General features: G+C 43.0%; 1 protein-coding gene across 1 annotated transcript in view; it reads left to right on the top strand.

Moving 5' to 3' along the window:
• Positions 1 to 14828, top strand: part of LHFPL6 (LHFPL tetraspan subfamily member 6) — a 278107-nt gene that overhangs the window by 237557 nt on the left and 25722 nt on the right. The window contains exon 3 of the mRNA XM_003799708.2: positions 5474 to 5572. Within this exon, the coding sequence (XP_003799756.1) occupies positions 5474 to 5572 (99 nt within the window). The remainder of the gene's footprint in view (positions 1 to 5473; positions 5573 to 14828) is intronic.

Below are 14828 nucleotides of genomic sequence, written 5' to 3'. Positions count from 1 at the left end.
GCTGTGTGAGGTGGCTTCGGCTGTGTGAGGTGGCTCCAGCTGTGTGAGGTGACTCCTGTTGTGTGAGGTGGCTCCAGCTGTGTGAGGTGGCTACAGCTGTGTGAGGTGACTCCAGCTTTGTGAGGTGGCTCCAGCTGTGTAAAGTGACTCCACCTTTGTGAGGTGGCTCCTGCTGTGTAAAGTGGCTCCAGCTGTGTGAGGTGGCTCCAGCCAATGCGTAAGTCGGCTCCAGCTGTATGCCGGCTCTGTATTGGCACATCTTTCAGTTACTCGAGAGACATAAGAAATCCAAATTTAGAGTTACTAAGTACAGCTTAATAAAATACGATATTGGTGACATCCATCACATCCCTGGGTGTGTGTGACCTTGGGGTGGACTCATAGACAAGCATTGGAATCACCACAGGTGGAGAGAGCCCCAGACAGGACCCAGGAACCCAGGGTAGTTAGTCCTTGGGTGCACTTCTTATAGTCTCTGCGCCTCATTTTCTAAAAAGTGCTTTGAAGATGTGCTTTGTAAGAGCCCAACCAATTTTTTTTTTTTGGTAGAATACTTGAATAGTTTACTCCTTCTTGGGCTTGGGGGTCTGAAGTGTGACACTACTGAACTCTGCTCTTGTCCCTTCCCACCACTGAATTTATTTTATTGTTACTATTCTTTTTTCTTTTTGTAAAGAGACCATTATCTCAGGCTGAAAACAGACAAAAATCATGTACATAAATTAGCATATGGAGACTTTGAGATGGAAACATGCCAAACTATTTTACAGAGAAATCCAGATAACAGGCTACAAGATCGAGTAGCTTTCATGAGAACAATAAAGAAGACAATTTCCCTCAGTGCTTACCACAGAAAGGGAGATAAAGCAATTGAAGGATGGATAAAAGTGTCCAAAATGCATAAAAGAGGAATTGATGGGAAACACTGGTGTGACCACTGAAAGGGCCGTGGGTGGAAAAAGTCACACTGTACAAAAAACTATGGAAAAAGAGTGAAGCAATACTCATGGAAAAAAGTGAGATCAAATAAAAAAAAACTTTCAAGATTGGCCTGGAAAAATAAGGCTTTATGAGTTTAACATGAGGACTGGGTTCTCACCACCTGCGGAGAGGAATTGGCCTTGGCTTACTGGAGGTTTGTTTGGCCTTCTTGGCAGGAGACGAATTGTTATGCTAATAGTCCTCTGGCGGAGCAGAAAGTTCTGAGTTTGAATAGAAAGAGTTTTGCAGAAGGGAAAATTCCCAGCCCCAGATCTTTACTCTGAGCACCAGCACTCTTTACAGACTTGATACTTCACACTCTAATTGTAAGCAACAGTTAGTATCATGACAGATATTTCTAGCATTTTGTGAAAACTAACAGAGTTTCTACTAGGAACTCTCCCCAGGAGGTTTAGGGTTAGACAGAGGATATCCAGGGTAAGGCTTGAGCCAGGCGTCCATTGGGTCTAAGGAACAGATTTCTTTTATAAACAGCATTGCTGCATAGCTCAGAATTGCCCACCTCATTCGTGTCTGTGTGTCTCTATCCCATTAAATTCTCTTTCCTTAGAGGTCATTCCACTGAGATGAGCCCCAAACCCTGCGGTACTCAGGATGAAGTCCCTAACAGTCAATGCATTATCTAAGTGGACTTTCTTAAATTTAAGAATTTAAAAGAGTCATCTGTTGGATTATTATTATTTTTCCTTTTTTGGAGGCAGCATCTCTCCCCCATCTTCAAATGACCTTCCTTAGGGGCCATTGCCTACACAGCTGATGTTCAGTTTTAGTGAAAACTAAAGATTGAATGAATTTATACTAACACATGATTGACTCATAACCCCTCAGGAGTTGCAGAGTTACAGGATTGCAAAAAATAGATTGTTTCTTAATTGCAAATGAGCAAATGCTCCCACACCTCTGAACTCCCATCCTGTTCCCACCCTTCCCGGGGTAGAGCCTGGATTCTTTTCACTCTTGTATGCACACATTTTCAAAAAGTGATAACGTGACTCTTCTTATGTTTCTTTTATAGCAGATGCAAAGGAATTTGGTTAGAACTGAGCCCATGTGACAAGCACAAGGTTCAGAAACTAATAAAACTCATCGGGGGGCTTCCTGTCTTGGATCCCCCCCACCCCAGGGAGGTTTTGTCCCCCCTCTTCTGTTCCCCCTCTTTTGCTTATCATGCTTATCAATCTTTCTCCCTGTCAGTAAACTCTGTCCTATCACTTAAAAAATTAAAAAGAAAAAGAAAACTCTTGAAAATAATATAAAAGTTTGTCAACTAGAGGTTCTAATTGAGGCAACCAAAGTTATTAAAATCTGTCAGGTCATCACTTGGGAAATCACTCCAAATTCTAGGAAATTCTCTGAGCCCCATTTCAGGATACAGTATAATATGGTATAATTCGGACCTTATTCGGGATTTATAAACTCTGCTCTCATCAAAGGTAGATTTCCACATCAGGACTGAGGTTTAGCACTTGATAAAACTGAGCAAATGTCTTCCTCGCTTTTATGTTGAATTTGGTCTACTTTACAATGCAGATAGTAGAGATAATAAAATGCCGGTTGACCACAGTCCACCTGCTAAGGGCAGCTAGTTAACATTGGCACTTGGAGAGGTTTCTTAGCAAGTTAAATTCCCTGACCAGAGAGCAAACGGAGGTGGGGGGGCGGGGGGGTTGAGGGTAAAGGCAAAGTTTTCGAATATCACTCTCTATACTTGCCTCGGAAGTTTAATAATTAGCATAAATTGTATTAGAGATAGTTTTAAATTGAGGACGAGGTGATATTTAAGAACCACGGCAGGATGTAAAGATGTGCGCTCACCCTTCTGCCCTCATATGAATGGGGCGTGTACCAGTCAGGGTTTGGCTGGTAAAAAATTAAAATAAAGCAAAAGCACGCTACCCATTTCAAGTAGGCAGGGATATTGACCAGAGATTTAAAGTTTTATAAACCTACGAGAAAGTCTGGGAAAGTGAAGGTCAGTGGAGCTGCTTTGAAGCACTTGGGAAAGCGGGGTGTTCAGGGGTGAGGGGAGCTCTCACTGCTGTCTGCCCTCAGTGTGGGAGGCGGGAACCGCTGGGAAGCCACTCCCATGTTCTCATACCTGCTGTCTGCAAAAAGGCTTGCTCCTACATTTTATTTATTTTATCTTATTTTATTACTATTATTATGATTATTTTTGAGACAGAGTTTCACTGTTGCTGGCTATGGCATCAGCCTAGCTCACAGCAACTTCAAACTCCTGGGTTCAAACAATCCTCTTGCCTCAGCCTCCCAAGTAACTGGCGCCTGGCCCACCACCCAGTTTTTTTATTTTTAGCAGAGACGGATCTAACTCTTGCTCAGGCTGGTTTTGAACTCCTGACCTCAAGGCTAGGGTGGCAGTGGCTCACGCCTTTAATCCTAGCACTCCTGGAGGATGAGGCAGGAGCATAGCTTAAGCCCAGGAGTTTGAGCTATGACGATGCCACTGCACTCTACTTAGGGTGACAGAGCAAGACTGTCTCCAAACCAAAAAAAAATGCACCTGAGGGCTTCTCATTGGCAGAATATGCAGAATGACTCAGAACTCCTGCGAGCAAAAGGGTTTACCGAATATAGTTTCCTAGCCCCTAGCCCTACCAGAATTTAAAAGAGAAAGGATGATTTTGGTTGCTAATAAGCACTGTCAGGCATAGGGCATGGGAATCTGACAAGTCCAGCATCCTTCTAAGGTTCGTCTTAGATCTAGCTTAGCCATCTCCAGTAGAGCTCTCTGTAACCACAAGCACGGCCTGTATTTGCACTGTCAAGTAGGGTGGCCACTAGCACCATGTGCCTAGTCAGCACTTGAAATGGGGCTTGGATTTTTGACGTTTATTTCATTTTAATTAACTTAAATTTAAACTTAAAGAGCTAGCTCATGGCTACTGCATTGAGCAGTACAGATTCAGAACTCTCTTTGTCCTGCTCCCCTCTCCCATTGCCTTTAATGGAAGACAGTGTTGCCTGAAGTTTCGCTGAGCCTGCCATCTAGTATTTGTTCACTGTGTGTTGAAAATTTCATATAAAGGGCCTGTGGCTCACACCTGTAATCCCAGCACTCTGGGAGGCTGAGGTGGGTGGATTGCCTGACTCTGGGAGAACCACTGGCCTGCTTCTTACGTGGTACATAAACCCAGCATTTGCCTGCACAAGAAAACCTCTGTATTACTGCCTTCTGGATGATTCTTCAGCTTCAGTACAGTTCTCATTTACCCAGTTGCAATAGGACATTCTGGGGCCAGGGGTTTGCAGCTTCAGGCACTCCTAGGATTACCTCTACATTGCTTGGTCCTAGATTAAGGGGTCGACTGGGGAGCCCTGCCGGGGTAGGAAGTGTGTGTGTGGTTACAGCTCACACAGTGTCTGGGGAAGGGAGCTCTGCCTTAGATGCCTGTGAGGGGAGGGGCCTGGGGACTGGGAGGACAAACGGTGGCCAGGACTAGCACAGAAATAGTAAGGATCTCCTCTTTTAGATATATTTGGGGCCCTCCCCTCTCTCCTCCACTTTGGCACATTAATGAATTTTCTCATTTAGGGGCTTCCTTATTTAGCGTGATAACCCCTTGGTCCTACTGGCACAGACAAGTGTGGTACTCAGGGGGTGATGCTAACACTCTCTGACTGATGTATGTTACTTTCAGATTACCCCCCTCATTCAAACAGTGAGTGCTTAAATCTCATTCAGCTACTTGTAAACCATATTCAGCTCTGGTGCAAAGCAAAACTAAAGACTCGCTGATTGTCAGCTCTGAATGTGCTGCTGTGATAGCTTAATTTGTATTAAAATAAAACCATCACTTTCTCCAGTTCAGTCATCAGACCTTTGGTTTTAGCTGCAAGGAGGACTCCGCTTGCAGTGAAAATCTTTCTTTTAGAGCACCTCAGAGATCTGTGGAGGTGCGATGATTCCCTGCACAGCATAGATGGTATAGTTCATGGGTTCAGTGAGATGATTAGGTAGTTCGTTCACACCTTCATGTTCTTTCTGACCCTGCTAAAGTGTGACAATGCTGAACATTCCATTTTTATTCTTAAACTGGAAGCAAAACATCCGTGAGTAAGGAAGCATAACCTCTTAGAAACTTGTGCTTGCTCTCCAGTTACTCGTTCGTGTGGGTTAATGGCGAAACTGGTTGGCTTTTTACAGGTGATTAAAAAAGCTTCTGGACTGTATTTCTTAAATAGGATTTGCAAGATTTTTAATGCTTTAAAATGCAATGTTGGAACCAAACTGAGCTATTGAGTTTGGGGGGTTGGGTTTTTTTCCTGTTAAGTAGACTTGAAATTCTTTTGGAGTCAGACTGACCTTAGATGGCTCAAGGGAGCTGTGGCTGGGGATTTCCAAAAGCAGACACTGTAGGCTTGTCATATTGCTAAGCACTGACCCCCACCCCCAACTTATCTCTGGGCACACAGATGCCTTGGTAAAGCCCTCTTGCTTCTCTCTTTGCAGGCCTGCTGATTGGAGCTGGATGTGCTCTCTATCCCTTGGGCTGGGGCAGTGAGGAAGTCCGGCAGACGTGTGGCTACGTTTCCGGCCAGTTTGACCTGGGTAAGCTCTCTCATGGATGGCACTCCTTCCAGAAAAAGAACCTTATCTGATGTTTAATAGAAGCAGAAAGTAGAAGAGGGGCAGATAAGAAAATCCTATCTTGGTACTGCAGCAAGCACTCACGTTTGACAATATAAATTTATCCATTTGTTGAATGAAGAATCACCAATAATCTACTGTCTGCCCAGTACCGTGATGAGTACTGTAGAGACAAAGATAAGAAATGGCCCCTGGTCTCAAGAGTTTATATTCATTGATTAATTTATTCAAAATCATATATTTATCACACACTCCATGTGCTAAAAATGGCTCTCACTGTGGAATTTCTAGTCCATCAGAGAAAAGAAGCAAACAGAACAGTCAAGGGCGTGACAGCTGGGGTGCCGGAATCCAAAGCAGATGGGTTTAGGAAAGGCTGAGCATGGAGCTGAGTCCAGAACAAGCGATGCACATGTTTTATGAGGAGTAGATGGACGAACTTGCAGGCAAGGAACGTGGCTCAGCAGAGGTACAGGGAAGAACGAGGCAACTTCCTAGGAGGCCACGGAGGCTCCAACAGCAGGAACAGCGAGGCCCTCTGCCCAGGGGGGTGAGTGAACAGGTGCAGGTGACACATTAGTGAAGGGCAGTGTGTGCTGGTGACGTTCCAGGCACACTTCACTGGTAGCTATCGTGTATTCTACTTTGCAATGTATAAAAAATTTTGCACCAGTTGTATCATTTTAATTTGTAATAATTGGATAATATTTCACTTGCTTGCTACACTCATGTTTACTTAGCCAATTGCTTATCCCTCTCTGGTTGGGCATTTCATCTATTCTAGTTTCTGTCACTGTAGGACGCACTGTAATGAGCAGTTTAATGAATATAAGTGTTTTCCCTACTGAATTGACTTATTAGAGTCTTTCTATAGAATTGGTGACACTAAATCAAGGAATATGAACTCATAAAACACTGCTGTGGGGAAAAGAAGAATCTTTTTCCTACCCATTGCTCGGTTCATAGCTAAGCCTGGACTAACGACAACAACAAAAAGGTATACAAAATTTTTTAAAATAAATTTTACATGGCTTGGCAGCCTTTGTAAAAAGATGAAGACCAGGAAAAACAGGTGAGCCCGTGTGCTTTTTATGCTAGGTGCAATGGAGCAGTGGGTAGTTGTGCACAAGTGTGGGCCAAGAGGCTATGATGTAATGGTAAGAAACCAGAGAGCTTAGCAAGGCCTGTCTGTTCAGATTCCTCTGGATAAAAATGTTCCTTTCCTTGAGGTATAGAAAGGACACCTCCCAAGTGAAGGTCTCCTGACCTACTTAGGGAAAGGTCAGATAATCCCCCCTGAATTTTATGACCTGATTCAGGGGAGAAGAGCAAAGGGAAGGTGAGGGTGACCTTACTGCTTCTTCTATTCTTTCAAGTGCCCAGGTAGTGTATGTGGGGACAGTGTGTCCTGAACCCCATCATTGCCAAGCAAATACATTTTCCCCTACTATGTGGATAGACAAGCTGAGATTCTGACCATTAGTATACAGTAAGTTACTTACGTAAACACCTCCTTTTCACATGAAATATTTTACTGTAAGAACAAAACTTCTGGGGGAATTGGCCTAATGGCAGAATTCATATATCCCAAACAATTATTTTTATATTTTTATAACTTATATGAAATTTTTTTCTGTTAGATGCCGAGTTAATGAGTGGATGGGGTGCAGTATCAAAGGTCTGTTAATCTGAAAGTGAAGAAAATTGTATTTGACTTAATGGCTGACAGACATCCTGCTTCCTTCCCTCAGAAATAATACTGGCTCACTTTACAGCCATAGAAGAGACGAAGACTTTACATCTTTTATGTTTACCTGGATGGAGTTGAAACACACTCTTCTTAGGAAAATATCTCAAGAATGGAAAAATATATATCCAGTGTACTCAATAGTAATTTGAAACCAATTATAAATATGTACACGTCCACATGAATAATAAAACACAAATATAGTCTAGCAAGGGGGAGGAGGGAGGGCAATTGGGGGATCCCCCTGATGTGCACAGTGTGAGGGTGTCAGCACACCCCCAGTGAAGGGCTCAGCTACAACTTGAACTTTACCTTAGAAATGAAAACAAGGTAACGTGAACATTTGTACCCTCATGTTAATTTGAACTAATAATGATAATAATACTGGCTCTTTTGGTAGAGAAGACTGTGTTCTAAATCCCACCTAATTGGTGTAGATAAGAAAATAAGAGATTTCCCTTTGTTTCCTCCATGACAAGGCTTTCCTATGTCTGACTTGGTGATTGTCATAAATGTAGAGAAGGCAAAAAATGAGAAAGGCTGAAATGCTGGCACGAAGTTGACTGCCAGCCTTGTGTTTTTTGGAAAGCCAGCAACATCCAGAGGAGCTATTTAATACGGAGTTTGGCGTTTCCCTTTGCCTGGTGTTGGAGGCCTTCGTGGCTGCGGAGCACAGGCCTCAGTGTGCTTTAAACCTGTCCTTGCTGATGCTCTGTCACCATGAGCTGCTGCAGTAATGAGCAGGTCAGAGGGAACTCCTTCTGTTACTGCCCTCTCCTGCCCTCACCCCAGTACTCTGCGTCCTCTCAGCACTGGGTATTAAAGTTTTAAATGTCAAACTAAAGCTTAAAAAACACTTTCCTCTTTACTAGTGGTGGTAATTTCTTATGCTATTAAACTCACTCAAACTGTTTTAGCAATGTAAGCAAGTATAGAGTTCTTTTCATGTTTTCCTTTTTGTTATTAAATTTATCTTAGACTGGATGGTAAGGGGGAAAAAACCTGGCATCATATACAGGTAAAATTAATTCTAGATCCCCTGAATAATTTTGAGGGAAGGATGCTTGTCAAGTTCTGTTTCTCCTGGTTACTATTATTTTGGTGGACTCTGACAATTTTTCTTTCAAAAGAGGATCTGAAGAGAAACTGTGGCATAAAAACATCACTGGGCCCATCCCACCTCACTTTCTGTTTTCTACCTTTGAAAAATCATTGTTATTCCCTCTGAATACCAGGAAAGGCTGAACTTGAGTGCATTAGTGAAGTCACAAATTGTGGAGTTAAATTGGGAGGGTAGGTGGGACCTGCAGGGCAAGAGGCACAGATGGGGCCCCTCAGAAGCATGCCTGCTGCTCGCCTGGGCCATACCCTGCCTCCACCACTTCTGGGAACCTGGGCTCACTGGTGCCTCTCTCCTAGGAGACAGTGTGTGGGCGCATCTTCCTCCCAAGGGCTGGGAAATGTTAATGTTTTCAAACCTCATGCCCTCCTTCTTGCGGAATATGGGCCACGTTTTTGGCATACTGTTTTTGAAATGTGGTTACCCTCTCATCTACAGCATCCCAAAAGAAATAATCACTTTTGTTCCTACACGAAGGATTATTTAAGGGAGTGCATTTATTTTGATTGCCTGGGTCAGGTGCTGGGAATATGACATCAGCAAAGACACTGTTCTGTGCCCTTCAGGGAACTTAAAACTAGCGAGGGGGCAGATATTCAAAAAGGTGTAGCCGTGAGAAGTCTGTTAGAGAGTGTTGGGGGCTGCAGGGGCGTTGTTACCGACCTGCTGACATGGTTCCACCTTAGTTGGTGAGTCTAACCCAGAGGTTGGCAAACATTCCTGTGAGGAGCCAGATGGTACTTCCAGCTTTGCAAACTGCCAGATCTTTGTTGTGGCTACTCAACACTGCAGTTGTAGCTTGAGAGATAACAGGGGTTCCCAATAAAACTTGTTACTAAACAAGCAGTAGAGCCATAGGTTGATAACCCCCGATCTCCGCCAAAGAATAACCCTGCCACTTCAGAAATGGTTTCATTTCAGGTGTGTCCATTTTCAATCCCTGCCGCCCCTGGGGCGGCTGGTCAGGACCTAGGACAGTTGAAGAGTGGATTGCGGAGCCCCATCTGGTTATCGTAGTGTGCATATGAACGCTGCAGTTTTCTTGTTGGGGGCAGTGGGAAATAAGGTGGGAATACTGTAGACCAGCCTCGGCCATCCCACCCTAACACTGGCATGAGACGGGAAGGCTTACGCCCATTTGGGCCAGTGAGACCAGAGGCTTCTGAAGAAGGGGTCCCTTTTCTAAAGGGGAAGCAGCAGAAGCCGTGCTCTCTCTCCCCTGCCCATCCCCTCTGACCAGGTGGAAGAAGGAGTCTGCTAGGGTAGAGGGAGGCAAAAATCCAGCCTGTGGCTCAGCCATCCTGGGTGCCAGTTAACCTCACTGACACACCATAATTCACTTCTTCTTCTTATTCGTTTTTTTTTTTTTTTTTTTTTGCAGTTTTTGGCCGGGGCTGGGTTTGAACCTGCCACCTCTGGTGTATGGGGCCAGCACCCTACTCCTGAGCCACAGGTGCTGCCCATAATTCACTTCTTTATTGGCTAATTTTGAGGCCTTTTTTCTGTTATTTACAGCATCCTCACTGGTATTAAGTTCCTATTTCATAATTCAAGGGCCTCACAAGCCTATATGGGATTTAGGTGGGTAAAGATGGGGCCCTGGTGTGTTTCGGGGGTGTGGAGGGGCAGGCGGCAGAGAGAGGGCGGGAGAAGAGCCAGGGAAGACCCTACTTCATGTCCTGCTTCCCTGTTTGGATAGCCTTAATCCCAAGTATCAGCCGTGGTACAAAATATTATTTTATTTAGTTCAGGGGATGGGAAAAATCTCTTAGGGTAAAAACATTTAAACGGAGCTAAAAAGTATAAGTGGTAGGTAGGCAAGGAGGGATTTCTTAAAATGGTCACACTTATAATGTGGTAGGAATCTTAAGAACCTATTTTAAAAATAACCTCCTTTCCTTAGAAGGGAATATGGGGGAAAATTTTTTTTTACTTGCCTTAAAAACAATCTCATAAGTCTATTGATTTTTTTCTCAAGCATTTTTATATTTTATTACCTGCAGAGGCCTGAAGCGATTGTGCAGAGGTACTCTCTCTTACAAATCAGAGATTCTGACTCTGTTTACTTTTGGAACACTAATTTATAAAGAAGAGAGACGTAGGCATGAATGCATATGTGTTTAAAGCAGGGCAACAAGAGTCCAAACAGGCCACATAATGAGTGTCTAAATTCTCCAACTAAAAATTAAATTGTTTGCCTTAACTGTAGAGCTCAACCTTTAGCATTAAAATCACAAGTTGTCTTGTTGAAAATGTAGATTTTTTAGTCGTCACAACGTACAAATTATGATTCTCTTATTTGTGTTTTAAACAAGCATCCTATGTGATTCAGATGCAAGCGGGCAGTAACTATACCTTGAAAAAAATTGCCCTAAGTTATAGAAAAAATTGAGGGTTTTTTTTTTGTACTTTGTTAGAATTTGCTTTAACAAACATTAAATTTTATGTATATTAGGATGCTTTGGCTTTGGGTAACAAAAATCTGGCTCAACCTGTAAAAAACAAAGAAGACATTTAAGATCTCATGTTATAGCAAGGTGGGAGCTAAGTTGACCTGCAGATTTGACTGATCTAGAGCTCAAAGATGTTGTCCTGGGCCTATGATTCGGGCAGCGCCTGTGGCTCAGTGAGTAGGGCATTGGCTCCATATACCAAGGGTAACGAGTTTGAACCTGGCCCTGGCCAAACTGCAACAACAAAAAAAATAGCTGGGTGTTGTGGTGGGTGCCTGTAGTCCCAGCTACTGAGGAGGCTGAGGCAAGAGAATCGCTTAAGCCCAAGAGCTGGAGGTTGCTGTGAGTAGTGAGGCCTGGGCGCTCTACCGAGGGCAACAAAGTGAGACTCTGTAAGTAAATAAATAAAGAAGAATCATCTGTAGATTAGCTTGGACCATCCACCATCTATTGGCTGGCTTCATCCCTGAGGCTAGTTGTCCCAGTGGTCATAACTGCTCATGTTCATATTGAGTGCATATCAAAAGGAGAGGGTGAAGTACTCCCACGTAATGCACTCAGAGGCACCCCTCACTCTAGCTGGGCCAGCACTGTCTCTTGTAACTCTTAAAGGGCTGCCAGGGCAAGCCGTGTGCTAATTGGCTTCATATGGTGCAGCTTGGATGCATTTGAGTTTTATGAACTGATTTTACTGAGGAGTGGGATTTGTGAGTGGAAGACAGGGCTAAGAGGAAAAAAGTCATCAGTCTCTCTTTTCCTTTGTGAGATTGCAGTGTCCTGTGCTCCTTACAGCAATGTAGGCTGTCATCGTAGGCTAAGGGTCAGTAATGGCTTATGCTGTGCAAGTGTTAACGATGGTGATTTTATTTATTACCTTTTAAGAGAACAATACAGCCCAAGTATAAGAATACAAAGTATATAGCAAAGCATCTGGCAAAAAATAGAAACCTAGTAGATGTTTGCAATTGGATAGGACCATTTTTAATGAATATTTGCTGATCCATCTTTATTCTTCCTTTTATATTCCGTAACAGTAAATTTGGGTTTACACACTAAGCATATGGTCTTTATAATCGGGTCATCCAACTGATTTAATTCATGCCTCAGAGATATTTTCATCCACCAAAGACTTTTCTAATTATATCCTTGTGATCAAAAGTAGCGTTTCAATTAATTTGTCTTACTAATTTGCCAAGTAAATTTGAGTAATTATTGCTTTCATTTTGCTATTTAATTTGATTAAGAAGCCATCATGCTTCTTACTCTTGAAATTATGCTGTTGGCTTTTCAAAAACACTACCGTAAACTCGGAACTCAGAGCTTCTCGGTGTTGGAAAAGATGACTATGTTTTTCCAACTTTCAGTCTAGGAAAGAAATCTCTTCTGTTCCCATGAACAGTGATCATCCCCCATCTCTTTGGACATTTCTCTTTTAGCTCATTGACGCCTGACTCACGCTCTCTCATCACCAAGTCTAATAATACTTGAGAAAAAACATTTATAGGTTATGGGGAGGTCAGTTGACTAAAACTGGGAACAAAAATAGAAAATTTATTTATTTCTAATTTTGAGATTTTCCAGGTATAACAAGAGAATCTGTTATTGGGCTCCGTGACATTTAACGTGACAGGCATTACTTTCGCCAGATGTTAGAAGGTTCTTAAGACTCACGTGAACTTTGGGGGCTGCTTCCTGTTCAGGCTAGCTAGGCAGCCGAGGCTCTGCCCAGTACCTGCAGGCATCTGTGTTGTGGCCAAAGTGGGAGTCACGTGGGGCAAGAAGCAGGTGTTTGCAGAGAACAGCAGTGAAAGTGTCTGCCACTCAGTTCAGGACCCCCAACAGTGGATGGCATTAGTTACTGCTTAAAGTAAATTGATTATTCCATTATAAGATTGCTGTTTGGGAGGCTGGTTTTTAGTGAGGTACTGAATATGCATTGAGATTTAGCCAAATGTCAGGTCTTCAAGCAGCAATATGCCATCTCACCTTCCACATGGCTATTAACTGGACTGTTTCCAAACTTTTGACCCTTGAGCACAAGTCACTGGAAGTCATTTAGAAGATCCATTATGAGCCTGAATTTCTTCCCCCAGAACTCTAGTGCCAGTGACAGAGGAAACCAGGGCAGCTGCTGCAAGTTCGGCACAGACCCAAAATGAGTAGGAACTCACCAGTCACCGGGGAACTTGGCTCCAAATGATGCTAGGAAACTTCTTTGGCCGAGGAAGCCTGGCTTGGCCAGTGATGACCTGACTGAGCAAAGTCCTCAGGCACCTCCAGGGCAAAAAATAAAATAATAAAATAAATAAATAAGCAAGCTTTTCTGTCATACAGCTTTCTTAGGGGCCTATTTTCATAAGGTGGTTCTCTGCACTCATCCCAGTGAGCAGGGAGAATAGCACATTCGTTTCACAGGAATCATTCAACCTGCTTGTTCCATGGGTTCCATGATAACAAAATAAGGGCATGAACATGTCCCCACAGGTTAGAACTTAGTAAACACCTCTAGTGCTGCTTTAGGAAAAGTTACCCGTTCTGTACAATCAGAGATCCAATTCTATCTGCTTCCCTAAACACACCTGCGCAGGTCCCCAGGAAACCTGCGGGGTGGGGTTTTTGCAGTTTCAGCGCCTAACCTGATGTTTGGTCTTCAGTCAGATTCATTTACTTATTCCACAGACATTGAATAAGGGAATCAAAAGTTTGCCACACACATAAAATCATGAATAAGGTAGGCATGATCCTTACCTGCGGGTCATATATTTTCCATCTATTAAGAGAAGGGAGAGAGGAAAAGATGAAGAAAAGAAGGGAAAACCCCTGCTGTGAAGTTGTGGTCACTAAAAGGGAAGCTGCCGTCATGTTTCTGGATGTATTTGGGCTGCCGATGCCCTGGCAAGAACTGTGACATCAGTCTCCGCAAGACTAATGGCTTAATCATCTCCCAGAAAAAGTCAGTCAAGGCTATATAGAGAGCTATAGACTCTAATAGGTGAAAAAATAAATTGCACTAAATTCTTTTTTCCTCAAGTCTTTTTGGTTTGGCTATTTCTGTGTAGGATCATTCTCACTCCTGTAAATGCCCTTTTAAAGCCTCACTTAGTGGCTTGGCCCGATTTATAACAGTGGAATTCAGCAATTGCAGAAAGAAACCCTGTGGGATATAAGATTTTGTAAGACTGGCCATCCAGCTGCTAGGGAGAAGATGCTAGACTCTCTTTTAAAGATGCTTCTTCATTTTTTTTTCAATGTTGTCCTTTCACTAGGGGAAAAAATGAGTGATAAGCCTTTCTAGCTATGGTGTGCAGTACTTAAGGAAATTTAGAAAATCGAACTGATTCATTCTCATTACTATTTTGTATTGTATGAGCTCAACTTTATTTCCTGTATGTGCCACTTGAATATTAATCTGGGGCTAGGAAGAACCAATTTTAAATTCAACTGTTTTTGAAGAAACTTTTGACGTGTTGGATCTTCTCTCAGGATGAACTTGTTCAGTTGACTGTGTCAGTGGTGTCCTAAGAAAAAGGTCACTTAAGTCAAATTGGCTCTCGCTGTAGATTTTATCAAAATCCCATTTGGAAGGATTTGGGGGTAATGTGCTTCCTTTGATAAGATCATACAGTCCACTGGGAAGACCACCACATGTTCCCCGACGGCAAGAAGACGCGGATTTGCTGGTCACATATACATGCAGAACAGTAACCCTGAGGACAGACCTTTCACTCATGTTGCTGGGAGATTTATCTATATGAACATTAAATAAAGTTATTTCAAATCTTTAAATTACATCCTTAATTTTCTTGAAAAACTCTGTGTTGGAGCCTGGACAGCAGGCTGCCTGCCCCAACCCCTAAACTGTCAGGACGTGGGCTGCTATACATTTTCACTCTGGGT

Source organism: Otolemur garnettii, unplaced genomic scaffold (assembly GCF_000181295.1).
Source record: "Otolemur garnettii isolate 467f Iridium unplaced genomic scaffold, OtoGar3 scaffold00154, whole genome shotgun sequence".
Lineage (NCBI taxonomy): Eukaryota > Metazoa > Chordata > Mammalia > Primates > Galagidae > Otolemur > Otolemur garnettii.
This window is presented reverse-complemented; position numbering and strand designations above follow the sequence as displayed.